The 16,746-nt window shown below is 44.3% G+C and overlaps 2 protein-coding genes across 2 annotated transcripts in view; one reads left to right on the top strand and one right to left on the bottom strand.

Annotated features, from left to right (window-relative positions):
• The window catches only part of MUC16 (mucin 16, cell surface associated), a 221,390-nt gene extending 218,462 nt beyond the window's left edge, over positions 1 to 2,928 (top strand). The window contains exon 118 of the mRNA XM_077979761.1: positions 2,741 to 2,928. Within this exon, the coding sequence (XP_077835887.1) occupies positions 2,741 to 2,836 (96 nt within the window). The 3' untranslated portion in view covers positions 2,837 to 2,928. The remainder of the gene's footprint in view (positions 1 to 2,740) is intronic.
• The window catches only part of MBD3L1 (methyl-CpG binding domain protein 3 like 1), a 50,205-nt gene extending 39,977 nt beyond the window's left edge, over positions 1 to 10,228 (bottom strand). Inside the window, exons 1-2 of the mRNA XM_015122756.3 lie at positions 10,139 to 10,228; positions 7,788 to 8,469 (exon numbers count right to left, since the gene is read on the bottom strand). Coding sequence (XP_014978242.2) covers positions 7,846 to 8,448 — 603 coding nt within the window. The 5' untranslated portion in view covers positions 8,449 to 8,469; positions 10,139 to 10,228 and the 3' untranslated portion in view covers positions 7,788 to 7,845. The remainder of the gene's footprint in view (positions 1 to 7,787; positions 8,470 to 10,138) is intronic.
• Positions 10,229 to 16,746: the final 6,518 nt, after the last annotated feature.

Here is a 16,746-nt window from a genome sequence, read left to right as displayed (position 1 = left end):
ACTATGCTATACACAAGTCCTTTGCTGGATATATGTTTTGCAAATATTTTCTCCCAGTTCATGCAGTGGCTTTCCTATTTTCTTTCTATAATTTTATTTTTAATTAATTGACAAATAATGGATGCATATATTTAGGGGATACAATGTGATGCTTTGGTATATGTACAATTATGGAATGACTCAATCAAGCTAATTAATATGTCCCTCACCTCTCATAGTTATTATTTCTTCGTGGTGTGAACATTGGCAACCTATACTCTTAGCAATTTTGAAATCTACTTTATTATTAACTATAGTTACTATGTTGTGCACATCTCAAAAACTTCACAACCTATATGCTGATTACAAGATACTGAGTGAAAAAGTGATTGCAAAGAGTGTAAACAAAAGAATATAAGAGAAAAATGTAACAACATTAGTCATTAGGGAGATATACATGGAAGGCACAATGAGAGGCCACTTTGCACAAGAATGGATAAAATTGAAAAGATTGACTATAACAAGTGTTGATGAAAATGTGACAGAACTGGAACTCTCATAAAGTGCTAGTGGAAAATAGCTTGGCCGTTTCTTTGAAAATTACACACACCTACCATAAGACCCTACCATCCCACTCCTAGTAATTTATTTAAAAGAAATAAAAACGTATGTCTATATGAAGACTTGTACATAAATAAATGTTCATAACAGCTTTGTTTGTAATAGCCAAACTCTGAAAACAACCCTAACGTTCATTAACAAATATATCCTGACAATGGAATATTATTCAGCAATGAAAAGGAATTAATTATTAATACATTAATAAAGTATACAGCAACATGTATAAATTGCAAAATAATTATGCCTAGTGAAAGAATCCAGACAAAGAAAAGAGTACATGCCATATGATTCCCTTTATAGACAAATTCTAGAAAATACAAACTAATCGCTGGGCTCAGCGGCTCATGCCTGTAATCCCAGCAATTTGGGAGGCCGAGGTGGGCAGATCACCTGAGGTCGAGAGTTCAAGACCAGCCTGACCAACATGGAGAGAGACCCCCCATCTCTACTAAAAATACAAAATTAGCCGGGCTTGGTGGCACATGCCTGTAACCCCAACTACTCGGAAGGCTGAGGCAGGAGAATCGCTTGAAACCAGGAGGCAGAGGTTGTGGTGAGCTGAGATTGCACCATTGCACTCCAGCCTGGGCAACAAGAGTGAAAGTTTGTCGGAAGAAAGGAAGGAAGGAAGGGAGGGAGGGAGGGAGGGAGGGAGGGAGGAAGGAAGGAAGGAAGGAAGGAAGGAAGGAAGGAAGGAAGGAAGGAAGGAAGGAAGGAAGGAAGGAAGGAAGGAAGGAAGGAAGGAAGGAAGGAAGGGAGGAAGGACAAACTAATCTCTAAGGACAGGAATCAGATTAGCGGTTGCCTGGGAATGAAAATTGTTTGCAATGGCAGGGAAAAAGGAACTGTAAAAGAGCAGGAGGAAAGTTGTGTGTGTGTGTGTGTGTGTGTGTTTTCTTTTTTCTTGAGACGGAGTCTCACTCTGTCGCCCAGGTTGGAGCACAATGACATGATCTTGGTTCATTGCAACCTCTGCCTCTCAGGTTCAAGTGTTTTTCCTGCCTCAGCCTCCCAAGTAGCTGGGATTACAGACACACACCACCACACCCAGCTAATTTTTGTATTTTTAGTAGAGACGGGGTTTTACCATGTAGGCCAGGCTGGTCTCGAACTCCTGACCTCTGGTGATCCACCCGCCTCGGCTTCCCAAAGTGCTGGGATTACAGGTGTGAGCCACCGTGCCTGGCCAGGAAGAAAGTTTTAGGAACGATGGATGGACGTTCCTTATGTTGACTGTGGTGATAGTTCAGTAAGTTATGATCAGAACTTATTCAAAACATTCACTTTAAATCTGTGCAGTTTATTTTATGTCAGTTATGCCTCAGTTAAGCCAGACAGGTGTAGAGGAGGAAGGGAGGGAGAGAGAGGGAGAGGCTGAGATCAGGACCAAAAGCCAGAGAAAGAGACTGAGAATGAGATGAGAGAGAAATGATATTTAGACAGAAGATAGGAGATAGATGATTGATAGTTGATAGATGATTGGTGAATAGCTGATAGATGATTGGTGGATAGCTGATAGGTAGATGATAAATAGATGATTTTTGATAGATAATTGATAGATAAATTGATAGGTAACGTATTTGATAGATATTGATAAGTAGATGATAGATGATAAATAGATGATTTTTGATAGATAATTGATAGATAAATTGATAGGTAACAGGTATTTGATAGATATTGATAAGTAGATGATAAATAGATGACTGGTGGATGACAGGTGATTGATAGATGATTGATAGATTATAAATAGATGATTGACAGGTGAGAGAAAATTGATAGTTATTGATTGGTAGATAGATAATTGATTCACAGATAGATAAATATTGATAGCTAGATGATAGATAAATAACTCATCGGTAGATATGTGATATATTGATAAAGAAATTTGGGGCATGGGGAGAGAGAAATGAAGAGGATATCGGAGGGGGAAAAATTTTTTTAAACAGAGAGTGAAACAAGGAGAGAGAAGAAAAGAAAGTGGTGAAAAGAGGAAAAGAACTGAGGGAGAAATTAAATGAAACAATGAAGGGAGACAGAGGAAGCATCAGGCCTCTGGCTTTGGCCATATTCTCACCCCTGTGGCCTCCCCTCCCTGGACGGCTGACCAGTCCATTCTCACACCTTCTCCTCACCCTCATAGGCGACCACTCACTGGCGGAAGAAGGAAGAATACAGCTTCCGGCAACAGTGCCCAGGCTACTACCGGTCACACCTAGACCTGGAGGATCTGCAATGACTGGAACTTGCCGGTGCCCGGGGTCTCTTTTCCCCAGCCAGGGTCCAAAGTAGCTTGGCTGGGGCAGAAATAAACCATATTGGTCGGACACAGTCTCTGAGCCTTCCTTGACGTGACCCCTGACTGGTTCATGTTGGACTAAGAGAACAATCTTCCCCTTTCGTGAAGTCCTGAAGGCAACTCTCAGTTGTGTTTTGTGGTTTCGCACCATGTCATCCCTTGGGAACACCAGAATTGGTGAAAATGGTTGTATTAGGCTGTTCTTGCACTGTGATAAAGAAATACCTGGCCGGGAACGGTGGCTCATGCCTGTAATCCCAGCACTTTGGGAGGCCTAGGCAGATGGATCACTTGAGGTCAGGAGTTCGAGACCAGCCTGGCCAACTTGGTGAACCCCTGTCTCTACTAAAAATACAATAATTAGCCAGGCGTGGTGGTGCACGCCTGTAATGCCAGCTACTTAGGAGGCTGAAGCACGAGAATCACTTGAACCCAGGAAGCAGAGGTTGCAGTGAGCCAAGATCACGCCACTGCACTCCAACCTGGGCGACAGAGCAAGACTCTGTCTCAAAAAAAGAAAAAAAAAAAGTACCTGGCCGGGCTCGGTGGCTCACGCCTGTAATCCTAACACTATGGAAGGCCTAGGCAGGCAGGTTGCTTGAGCCCAGGAGTTCGAGACCAGCCTGGGAAACATGGCAAAATGCTGTCTCTACAAAAGATTTTTAAAAATAGGCATGGTGGTGCGTGCCTATAGTCCCATCTACCCAGGAGGCAGAGGTGGGAGGATCAACTGAGCCTGGGAGGTCGAGGCTGCAGTGAACTGTGATGGCACCACTGCACTCCAGCCTGCATGACAGAGAGAGAACCTGTCTCAAAAAAAAAAAGAAAGAAAAGAAAGAAAGAAAGAAAAAAAAATACCTGAGACTGGGTCATTTTTAAAGAAAAGAGGTTTAATTGGCCCACAGTTCTGCGGGCTGTACAGAAAGCATGATGCCAGCATCTGATCAGCTTCTGGGGAGGTCTCAGGAAGCTTCCAATCATGGTGAAGACCAAGGGAGGGCCAGCATGTCACAAGAGAGGGCCAGCATGTCACATGGCCAGAGCAGGAGCAAGAAAGAGTTGGGGGGAGCAAAGGTGCCACACACTTAACCAGATCTCACAAGTACAGACTCCCTGCTGCAAAGGCAGCATCAAACCACGAAGGATCTGCCTCTGTGACCTAAGCATCTCCTTCCAGGCTCCACCTCCAACACTGGGGATTACAAGTCAACATCAGATTTGGTGGGAACACATATCCAAACTGCATTACTGATGACAGGAGACAGGGAAATACTGGGTAGAAGAGGGTGGTTCCCCAACAAAGACCCCACCCTCAAGCCGGGAGACCCATGGCCCTAAATGGGAACAGGCAATTCCTGTTTTCATGCCTTTTGTCACCTTTTGGCCCACCATGCTCCCCTATCCTGTACCCGTATGAACCCCAAACACCCGGCTCCACAAGCAGAGGAATGGCAGAACGACACAGCAGAGAGAAGAGAAGGAGCATCTGAATGCCAAGAGGAGTTCAGCTGGGGACAGTTGGAGAGCAGACCAGCCACTGGACGGCCAAACTCCAGGGGAAGATCATCTTCCCACTCCATCCCCCTTCCAGCTCCCCATCCATCCCACTGAGAGTCACCTCCCCCATTCAATAAAACCCCGCATTCATCCTTCAAGTCTGTGTGTGACCTGATTCTTCCTGGATGCTGGACAAGGACCTGGGTACCAAGAGGGCACTGAGCTGGTTAACACTTAAGCCATCTACAGACAGCAAGGCTAAAGGAGCACACCGTAACACACACACCCCTGGACACTGCCGTGGGGCCAGAGCCCAGGGGCGCTCGCCCCGGCTCCTGCACCTGCCTGTCTGTGTGTTCGCCATCCCATAAGGAGTTTCAGTGCACCCAGCAGCCAAACAGATGAGCCACACCCCTGTCTCATGTCCTGCAAGGGAGCTCAGGGAATCCTCTTGTTTCACTGATACAGAAATTGCCATCGTGGAGGCTGGGCATGGTGACTCACACCTGTAATCCTAGCACTTTGGGAGACCAAGGCAGGCAGATCACCTGAGGTCAGGAGTTCAAGAACAGCCTGACCAACATGATGAAACTTCATCTCTACTAAAAATACAAAAAATTAGCTGGGTGTGGTGGTGGGTGCCTGTAATCCCAGCTACTCGGGAGGCTGAGGCAAGAGAAACACTTGAACCTGAGAGGTGGAGGTTGCAGTGAGCTAAGATTGCACCACTGCACTCCAGCCTGGGTGACAGAGCAAGAATGCATTTCAAAAAACAGAAAAGAAAAAAGAAATTGCCATGGTGGAAAATCAACATTCCACTTCAGTGTGAGGTCTCCATCCTTTGTCACTCAGTACTTGCCCACCCTTGACTCCTATACCAGCCATCACAACCATCCTGTTCCTTTATATTCCCATACCCCCGCCCCCAAGAAACCCTGGCAGTTGCAAGTTTCTCTTCTATTATTTCATTCTCTGAAACTTGAATGCACCAGAGTTTCCAGATTAGTGTTCCCTGGGTGGCATCTTACCCCTCTCACAGGTCCTCTACGATGGAAAGTAGACCAAGAAGGCATACACGGGTCAGAAATGGTTCTTTGGGCCAGGCACAGTGGCTCACACTTGTAATCCCAGCATGTTGGGAGACCATAGCAGGAGGATTGCTTGAGGCCAGGAATTAGAGACCAGTCTTGGCAACATAATGCGACCCCCATCTCTACTAAAAGGGAAAAATAGCTGGATGTGGTGGCATGTACCTATAGTCCCAGCTACTAGGGAGGCTGAGGCAGGAAGATCCCTCGAGCCCAGGAGGTTGAGGCTGCAGTATGATCGCACCACTGCACTCCAAGCCCGGGCAACAGAGACCCCATCTCTAAAAAAAAATAGAATGCAGTATCTATATTATGTATAGCTTCCCTAAAAATTTATTATTTTAAAATTTCATCTTTTCTGCTCTGTGCTTCCACGTGGTAATCATCTGAATCCTAGAATGTGGGGATTTTTTTGTTTTTGTTTTGTTTTTTGAGATGGAGTCTCACTCTGTTGCCCTCAGCTCACTGCAACCACCGCCTCCCAGATTCAAGCGATTCTCCTGCCTCAGCCTCCCGAGTAGCTGGGATTACGCCAGGGGGACAGAGTAAGACCCCTGTCTCAAAAAAAGAAAAAAGACAGAGAGACTTTTCAGTGTTATGAAATCTAACAGTGCACCATCGTTCTGCTTATTGGGATTAAGAGTTAAAGTCTATTTGTCTACTTGGCTGATCAAGCTTATTGAATTATTCCAGTGCTTTTTATCATTATTTGCTTTTGTTTGATGGATTTACCAGTTTCTGAGATTGATGTGTTAAAAATGATAGAATACTGGCCAGGCATGGTGGCCCACACCTGTAATCCCAGCATATTGGGAGGCTGAGGTGGGAGGATTGCTTGAGTCTAGGGGTTTGAGACCAGCCTGGGCAACAGAATGAGACCTTGTCTCTGCAAAGAATAGAAAAAAATTAGCCGAGGCCGGGCGTGGTGGCTCAAGCCTGTAATCCCAGCACTCTGGGAGGCCGAGACGGACAGATCACGAGGTCAGGAGATTGAGACCATCCTGGCTAACACGGTGAAACCCCATCTCTACTAAAAAATACAAAAAAATAGCCGGGCGAGGTGGCGGGCGCCTGTAGTCCCAGCTACTCGGGAGGCTGAGGCAGGAGAATGGCGTAAATCCGGGAGGCGGAGCTTGCAGTGAGCTGAGATCTGGCCACTGCACACCAGCCTGGGTGACAGAGCGAGATTCCGTCTCAAAAAAAAAAAAAAAAAAAAAATTAGCCAAGTGTAATGGCATGTGCCTGTAGTCCCAGTTACTCAGGAGGCTGAGGCAGGAGGATCACCTGAGCCCAGGAGTTCAAGACTACAGTGAGGTTTTGTTTGTTTGTGATTTTTTGTTTGTCTGGTTTGTTTTTTGTTTGTTTTGTTTTATGGGTTTGTTTTTTGTTTTTTGTTTTTGAGACAGAGTCTTGCTCTGTTGCCCAGGCTGGAGTGCAGTGGCATGATCTCGGCTCACTGCAACCTCTGGCCTCCTGGGTTCCAGCGATTCCCCTGCCTCAGCCTCCCAAATAATTGGGACTACAGGTGTATATCACCACACCCAGCTAAGTTTTGTATTTTTTGTAGAGACAGGGTTTCACCATGTTGGCCAGGCTGGTCTTGAACTCCTGATCTCAAGCAATCTGCCCATCCCAGCCTCCCAAAGTGCTGGGATTACAGGCTTGAGGCCCCATACCTGATCTGCAGTGAGTTATGATGGCACCACCACACTCCAACCTGGACTACATACATACATACATAGTAAATAAATATGAGTATAACATGAAAAAGAAAAATCTCCTTTCCCTGCCCACCTGAAACCCGATCTCTCACCTGAAAAAGAAATTACTGTCTTTAGTCCCCTGTGTCACACAAAGGAGTTTAATTTTTTGTTTTGTTTTGTTTGTTTTGTTTTTGAAATAGAGTCTCGATCTGTCACCCAGGCTGGAGTGGAGTGCCACGATCTTGGCTCACTGCAGCCTCTGCCTCCCAGGTTCAAGCGATTCTCCTGCCTCAGCCTCCCAAGTAGCTGGCATTACAGGTGCCTGCCACCACATCCAGCTAATTTTTTTATTTTTAGTAGAGACTGCGGTTTCACCATGTTGGCCAGGCTGGTCTTGAACTCCTGGCCACAAGTGATCGCGCCCGCCTCAGCCTCCCACAGTGCTGGGATTACAGGCGTGAGCCACTGCGCCCTGTTCTGAGCTTACTTACTTAGGTGCTCTTAGGTGCTCACCCAGCCTAATTTTTTTTTTCTTTTTTAAGTATTGGCATATTTTAAAGTTTCAAGAGCTTAAAGCAAAAAAAAAAAAAAAAACAAACAAACCTCATTGTGAACACTGTAAAGAGATGTTAATAAAGGATTACGCTTCATTTCATCTGCACTATCTTCTCTTTTTTTCATAGCTTTTTTCAGGACAGCCTTCTTGGCCTCTCACTTTCTCCGCCTCATTAGCGAGTCCATCCGCAATCAATGCTATTGCGAGTCGCTCTCTTACTGTCTTCACTTTCCATTCCTGTTTCCTGATATCTTCCTCGGTGACCAGAAATTGTTGGCAGAGGAGCTGCGAGATACCCACTCCCTCTCTGGGAATTATCTCCACCACATCTGAAGAGCAGGCAAGGTGGGGCATGGGGCAGGAGTGCTCCAGACCACCGGCAAGATCCCCCAGCAGAGATCCACCTGTGTAACTAGGGACTAGTTTTTGCAAAGTATTGGCAAGATCCAAAGCACTTAAAAGTTCCCCTGCGCTGCTGTAAGCCTGCAGTCCTTGCAGTCTCTTCTGCCAGCACACCTGCTGAGGCTTCTCCAAGCTCTCCTCCCATTGATGGTATCTGACCTCATTGCCAGGATGGGGTGTAATTCTCGTAACTGGCCTCTTGAATGTGTAATTGGACATTCTCAGAGGGATTGAGGTGTTCAAGCCAGGCTTTGATTTGCATTGGTTTACACAGTCACGTTGCTTCTTCTGTGAACTCTTGCCCATCACGCTTCTTTTCCTCTTACACTATTAAAATAAACCATGAAACGGGGTGAAATTGATCAGTGAAGCCTGCCTTCTCAGGACAAGGATCTCAGCTGTTTTGGACTTTCATCCTTCCTCTCTCCCTCTGGAGATAGGTCTGACCTGCTTCCGGGGACATCATCAGGCAGATTTGAGTCAAGCACAGAGAGTTCAAGGTCAAAACTCTTCTTCATCATCCTGCAAACCCCCTCCTTGTTTGAGTACTATTTTATTCTCTTTCTGCCCTTGTCACTCTTAAATGCTCAAGTCCTGATACTCCCTCTCATGACACACATGGCAGTCTTTTACTAAATCTCAAATCTTGCCTTTTGTTTTGTTTTGTTTTCTTTTCTTTTTGGTCCCACTCCGTCACTCGGGCTGGAGTGCAGCGGTGCAATCACAGCTCACTGCAGCCTTTACCTCCCCAGGCTCAAGTGATCCACCCGCCTGAGCCTCCCGAGTAGCTGGGATTACAGGCGTGCATCACCATGCCTGGCTAATTGTGGTTTTTGTAGAGACAAGGTTTCACCACCTTGTCCAGGCTGGTCTGGAACTCCTGAACTCAATGATCCTCCCACCTCGACCTCCCAAAGTGCTGGGATTACAGGCATGGGCCACCATGCCCAGCCCAAATCCTGCCATTCTTATGCATTACTTGACTATTCATCTGGTTAACAATTGACCTCTTGGTTTGCACAGTTCCTGCAGCTTGTAAATCAATAATGAAATTATCAACTGCTCTGCTCTTCGAGCCTTAATCCTACACCCCAGACATTTTCAGCAACCCAAACGGCCATGCTCAAAAATAAATAATTCAGGCCCGGCACAGCGGCTTATGCCTGTAATCCCAGCACTTTGGAAGGCCGAGGCAGGCGAATCGCTTGAGGTCAGGAGTTCAAGACCAGCCTGGCCAACATGGTGGTGCACATCTGTACAAAAAATACAAAAATTAGCTGGGTGTGGTGGTGCGCATCTGTAATCCCAGCTACTCGGGAGGCTGAGGCAGGAGAATCGCTTGAACCCAGGAGCTGGAGGTTGCAGTGAGCCGAGATCACCCCACTACACTCCAGTCTGGGTGACAGAGCGAGACTGTCTCTAAATAAATAAATAAATAAATAAATAAATAAACCAGAAAACTTATTCACTCACTATAAATTTCTGATTTCCAGGTTTTTTAATTCAAATACCCATACCATAGATACCTGTTCTTGAAGAACACACCTTGAGGAACAGGTATCTATGATTTGGATATTTGAATCACTCCAGACCTCCGTATCTTCACCTTCCTCTCCCTCCTCTGATTCCTAGCACTCTTGGATTCTGCAGTCTGTGACCTCAATATTTCCCTTAGAGGCCAGGCACGGTGGCTCACGCCTGTAATCTCAGCACTTTGGGAGGCCGAGGTGGGTGGATCACTTGAGGCCAGGAGTTCAAGACCAGCCTGGCCAACATGGTGAAACCCCATCCCTACCAAAAAAAAAAAAAAAATTAGCCAGGCATGGTGGTGCACACCTATAGTCCCAGCTACTCAGGGGGCTGAGGTGGGAGAATCTCTTGAACCCAGGAGGTGGAGGCTGTGGTGAGCAGAGATCACATGGCTGCACTCCAGCCTGAGCACAGAATGAGACCCTATCTAAAAAAAATTCATTTAGATTAATCCAAAATTCCTTACCACTTATCATATCCACCTTGTAAAACTTCAAGCTTGGACGGTCCCTATTATCTGTGACGCCATGGCTACCACCGTCATATGACCACTGCTGAAAAAGGAATCACATGACATGACGTCTTAGTGCCACTGTAAATACAAAATATTCTCCATCAACTGGGAAGAATCCATCATGCATAGAAACTTTATTTTCTGTGTATGCATTGTTATGTTTACCCCTTGATTTTCCCCAAAACCTGTTGCAAAATTTTCTCCAGATTTCTTTTTTCCTCATAGATATTTAATTTTCCTTAACTTACCTGATGGTTCCCAAAGACGTGAGTTGCCAAATCTGCAAATATCCCTGATAAGCATCGAATGTTTCCAAATTTCCTTTAATTGTATTTAAAGAGATTTCCTGCCAGGCATAGTGGCTCACGCATGTAATCCCAGCACTGTGGTAGGCTGAGGCGTGAGGGCCACTTGAACCCAGGAGTTTGAGACCAGTCAGGGCAACATAGGGAGAACCCCATCTCTACTAAAAATTAAAGAGTTAGCTGGGGGTGATGATACACGTCTGAGGTCCTAGTTGAACGAGAGAGGCTGAGCGAGGAGGATAGCTTGAGCCCAGAAGGTCGAGGTTGCAGTGAGTGGTGATCAGGCCACTGCACTCTAGCCTTGGCCAAAGAGCAAGACCCTGTCTCTTAAATAAATAGATATATTTCCTTTATCCACCAAGAGTGATCTGAGCCTCATTCCTGCTTCTTGTTAATTTTATGCTTCCAATATTGCAACGTAACCCTTGTATCATCTTTTTTTTTTTTTTTTTTGAGACAGAGTCCCACTCTGTAGCCCAGGCTGGAGTACAGTGGGATGATCTGGGCTCACTGCAACCTCTGCTGCCCGGGTTCAAGCAATTATCTTGCCTCAGCCTCCCAAGTAGCTGGGATTACAGGCACACACCTATATGCCCAGCTAATTTTTTGGTATTTTTAGTAAAGATGGGGTTTCGCCATGTTGGCGAGAGTGGCCTCGAACTCCTGACCTCATGATCTGCCTGCCTTAACCTCCCAAAGTGCTGGGATTACAGGCGACTCCGTATCTTTAACTTCTGTTTTTCTACTGAATCCCTTCTTCGGCATTTAAACATGTTCAAGTTTCTCCTAGCTACACAGACACTCCTCTCCTAAACTTCCTGGGATCCCCTCCTTCACCACTACTCTCTATCCCTTCCCCTTAGCTATGAACCACTGAGAAAAGATCATCTATATCTATGTCTCCTATCTCCTCACCTCCAGCTAACTCCTCAGGCCACTCCAAACTTCTGTTTTCCTTCACCATTCTACAGCTGCTTCTGTTGCTAACGCCACAATGACCCCTTTGTTGTTAGATTCCAAAGAAATTCTCATTATTCATCTGACATGACTCTTGAAGTGGAAAGCTTTGAAGTATGCTTGGAACAACCTGGACATGTGAATCTTACTTTATAGCTGTGAACCCTAGAAAATCTAAACACGGCCAGGCACGGTGGCTCACACCTGTAATCCCAGCACTTTGGGAGGCTGAGGCAGGCAGATCACGAGGTCAGGGGATCAAGACCATCCTGGCTAACACGGTGAAACCCCATCTCTACTAAAAATACAAAATATTAGCCATGATATTAATACAGGTGGGTGTGGTGGTGCACACCTATAGTCCCAGCTACTCGGAAGACTGAGGCAGGAGAATGGCATGAACCCGGGACGCGGATCTTGCAGTGAGCTGAGATCGCGCCACTGCACTCCAGCCTGGGCGACAGTGCGAGACTCTGTCTCAAAAAAAAAAAAAAAGAAAAGAAAAGAAAAAAAAAATCTAAATATGGAGCAGGTACAACTGATAACATTCAACTCACAAATTGAGATGTGCCATCAGTGGAAAGTACAAACTGGATTTCTGGAACTCATTACAAAAAAACAAAAATCATTTCAAAGATCTCATGTGGAGTCCTAATAAGTAACCAACAACAAGGAAGGGGCCCCTGGCTGGGGGAGAACAATTGTTCTGAGAGATGGCTAACTGCCAACAACACACTGGTATGACATCCTGTTCCAAAAGACCTCGGTCTGCACGTAGTCCCAGCAAGATGACCTTATCTGCACACCTTACATGCACGTGGCCACCTCCAGCACGACCCTATAAAATTCCCTCCAACCTCTTCCTGTTTGCAAACAGCCCCTTCTCTTCTGTGCTGCCTGTTGCATCCTCGCAACCTACCTTCATACCTTCTCTAATAAATCTTTCTTTACCTACGACTGTCTTGGGAAATTATTTTACTGCCCACAACACCAGCCCCAGCCAGTCACAACGACAACGTCTCAATAATTTTTTTACATTGATTGCATGCACAAATGAGAATTATGTTGGCTACCATGGGTTAAAAGAGACTTTTAGAATTCATTGTGTGTGGCATGCCATCTATGGCTGAGGTGCTATACTGGTGCTTACCTAGGAGTTATCACCAGAAAGCCTGTGTTCTGTGCATGCTTGGTTGTTTGCACAGTTGCATAGCCTTCAAAACATTTAGTATCTCTTGTTATTGGCTGTCTTTTAAATTATCCCAATGGGTGTGAAGTGATATTTTATGGAAGTTTTGATATTAACTTCCCTAATGATTCAAGAGGCTGAGCATCTTTTCATGTACATATTTGCCATTTGTATATCTTTTTTGTAGAAATGACTATTCAAGGGGGCCGGGCGCGGTGGCTCAAGCCTGTAATCCCAGCACTTTGGGGGGGCCGAGACAGGCAGATCACGAGGTCAGGAGATCGAGACCATCCTGGCTAATACGGTGAAACCCCGCCTCTACTAAAAAATACAAAAAACTAGCCGGGCGAGGTGGTGGGCGCCTGTAGTCCCAGCTACTCGCGAGGCTGAGGCAGGAGAATGGCGTGAACCCAGGAGGCAGAGCTTGCAGTGAGCTGAGATCCAGCCACTGCACTCCAGCCTGGGCGACAGAGCGAGACTCCGTCTCAAAAAAAAAAAAAAAAAGACATGACTATTCAAACTCTTTGTTCATTTTTCAGGCTGGGTGCAGGGGCTCACACCTGTAATCCCAGCACTTTGGGAGACCAAAGAGGGCAGATCAGTTGAGGTCAGGAGTTCAAGACCAGCCTGGCCAACGTGGCAAAACCCTATCTCTGCTAAAAATACAAAAATTTTAGCCAGGCGTGGTGGCGAGTGCCTGTGGTCCCAGCTACTTGGAAGGCTGAGACGGGAGAATCGCTTGAATCCAGGAGGCAGAGGTTGCAGTGAGCCAAAACGGTGCCACCGCACTCCAGCCTGGGTGACAGAGGGAGACTCCATCTCAACAAAAAAAACCTCTTTGTCCACTTTTAATTGGGTATCTTTATACTGCTGAGTTGCAAGGCTTTGTATATTTTGAATACAAGTCACATATCAGATAAATCATTTGTAAATGTTTTCACCCAGTCCATGGTTGTCTTTTTTCTTGATGGTGTCCTTTGAAGCATCAACATTTTTTAATGTTAAGTCCAATTTATCTATTTTTTCTTTTGTCACCTGTTTTTGATGTCATATCTAAGAAACAATTGCCTAAACCAAGATCATAAAGTTTGACTCCTATGTTTTCTTCCAAAAACTTTACAGTTTTAGCTGCTACCTGTAGCTCTATGATCTATTTTGAGCTCACTTTTATACACAGTATAAAATAGAGGTCCAATTTCTTTTTTTTTTCTTTTTCTTTTTTTTTTTTCTTTTAGACAGTCTCGCTCTGTTCCCAGGCTGGAGTGCAGTGGCACAACCTCGGCTCACTGCAAACCCCACCTTCTGGGTTCAAGCGATTCTCCTGCCTCAGCCTCCCGAGCAGCTGGGACCACAGGTGCCCACAACCACACCCAGTTAATTTTTGTATTTTTAGTAGAGACGGGGTTTCACCACGTTGGCCAGGATGGTCTCGATCTCTTGACCTCATGATCTGCCCGCCTCGGCCTCCCAAAGTGCTGGGGTTACAGGCGTGAGCCACCACGCCCAGGCCAATTTCACTCTTTTGCATATTGGCACCTAGTTGTCCCAGCACAATTTGTTGAAGAGAACATTCTTTCCACAGTGAACTTTCCTAGTATATTGAATTTTGAACGTGTCCATTTTTGCTTAAACTTCCTTCAGCCATCTGAGAATGATTAGGGATATTTTTGGGAAGTAGGGATCTAACTTTTTTCCTGAAAGGATGGGTGTGTGAAACAATATCATTCACTGAAATTATTTCTTCCTGGCTGATTTTAAATGTTACCACTCTCTTAATATAAAATTTCTGTAAATAGTCCATGTCAATTTCTGGATATTCTCTGCTTTTTCAGAATAAACCTTTATTCTAAAAAAAAGGTTTAAATTTTTTTTTAAATTTAAAATTTAAAAAAAAAATTTTTAAAAAAAATTTAAAAAAAACTTTGCTACATTTTAAAATTTTTTAAAAAAAATTTTAAAAAAAATTAAAAAAACACTTTGCTACATTTTATTCTGATTTTATATTCTATTTCTTTCTTACTAGACCCCTGGGTTTTAGTTTCTTTCTCACATCCCATGTTAAATTAAAAGCATAAATCATTTGAATACATCACTTTGGGATTACTAGCATATCAAGCTACAGATCTCCTCTCTGAGACATTTATGTGTCATGTACAAATTTTTTCCTTATTCTAACACAAAGACGGAACAAGAGACACTGAAGCCTATCTGAGGGTGGAGGGTGGGAGGAGGGCAAGGATTGAAAAACTACCTATCAGGTACTACGCTTATTACCTGGGTGATTAAATAATCTGTATACCAAACCTCCATGACAGGCAGTATATCTGTGTAACAAACCTGTACATGTACCCCTGACCCTACAATTTTTTTTTTATAAAAAGTCTCCCAAAAGAAATGTGAAAAAAAAAATGCCTTATTCTAAATAGTCTTTAGTGGAAGTTAGTGTTCCTCTTTGATGCAAGAGTAATTTGTAAAAGATCTTACTTTTATGTGTAAATGGTTTGATGTCTTTAAATTATGTCAGGTATTCCTAGGTGTATTTTCAAATAATATTATTTTATTTTTTGTTGTTGTTTCTTTGGTTTAGTTTAAGAAGGACTCCAATGTGGCCCAATATAGGACATCTAATATGGTGTGGCTGTGTCCCCACCCAAATCTCATCTTGAACTGTAGCTCCCACAATTCCCATATGTTATGGGAGGGACCCGGCGGGAGGTAACTGAATCATGGGGACAGGTCTTTCCCGTGCTATTCCCGTGATAGCGAGTAAGTCTCACGAGATATGATGGTTTTATAAAGGGGATTTTCCCTGCACAGGCTCTCTCTTGTCTGCCGCCATATAAGACCGTGCCTTTCGCCTTCCACCATGATTGTGAGGCCTCCCTAGTCACATGGAACTGTGAGGTCCCCAGACACATGTGTGAGCCACATGGTGAAACACCATCTCTACTAGAAATACCAAAAAAATAAATAAATAAATAAGCCGGCGTGGAGGCACGTGCCTTTAATCCCAGCTACTCTGGAGGCTGAGGCATGAGAATTGTTTGAACCTAGGAGGCATATGCTGCAGTGAGCCAAAATGGTGCCACTGCACTCCAACCTGGGCAACAGAGTAAGACTCTGTCACAAAACTAAAAAATTAAAAGAAAGAAAAAACGCCATGGAAAACATTATTGTGACAATTGACAATTCTGAATATGGATTATGTTATTAGATAACAGCCCCATGCAGTGTTCAATTCCCTGATTTTGCTAATTACTGTAGTTCTGAAAGAAAAGGTCCTTGTTATTAAGAAATACACCCTGATTTGGTGGTAAATGGGCACAACGTCTGTCACTTACTCTCAAATGGTTAAAAAAAAAATTGTAATGTATGTAAAGAGAGACAGAGTTCATGATAAAGCAAACGGGGTAAAATGTTAACTTTTGGTGACACACGCACAAAATACACAGATATAAAGGAGTTCTTTGTACCATTCTTGCAGCTTTTCTGTAAATTTGGAATCTTATCAAAATAATTTTAAAACAAAACAGAAAAACAAAAAAGAGCTATGTACCATGTCTAAAAACAACCCCAATAAGAATGCCTAACATTTCGCTAGAATCAAAATGACCATGGCTTAAGGAAAGAACTACGTCAACAAAAAGCTATGCCACTTTCAAAGATGGAAAGAATTAAATGTTCATTCTCTCCCAATTTAATCTAAATTGAAAAATTCACACAGTTCCAATCAGCAGCTGCTTATCTTCCTGGACATCCATTCATGGCACACCTAACTTTCTGAAAAACAGCAGATCACAGCCAGATCTCTGTGAAAATGAGCAATCACTCACATCTGCAGCTGTTGAAGCTTCCCAGCCAGGACCACCACAGCCCCACAGCCCCACTTCCATCATCAGGGTAAACCCTGTGTACTGAAAGAGGAAAAGGCTGTCGTTGGTGGCCTGTCTGCAAGGGCATGGCAAACTGGGGCAGCAGAAGTCTTCACTGTCTAGCGGAAAGATCACTCAAGACCATTCCCCTCATTTTTTTCCATTTGCACTTACCAGTATCTTTTTTTTGTTTTTGGTTTTTATTTATTTTATTTTTTTTTTTTTTTTGAGGTGGAG

The sequence above is a fragment of the Macaca mulatta genome, chromosome 19, assembly GCF_049350105.2.
Source record: "Macaca mulatta isolate MMU2019108-1 chromosome 19, T2T-MMU8v2.0, whole genome shotgun sequence".
NCBI lineage: Eukaryota > Metazoa > Chordata > Mammalia > Primates > Cercopithecidae > Macaca > Macaca mulatta.
This window is presented reverse-complemented; position numbering and strand designations above follow the sequence as displayed.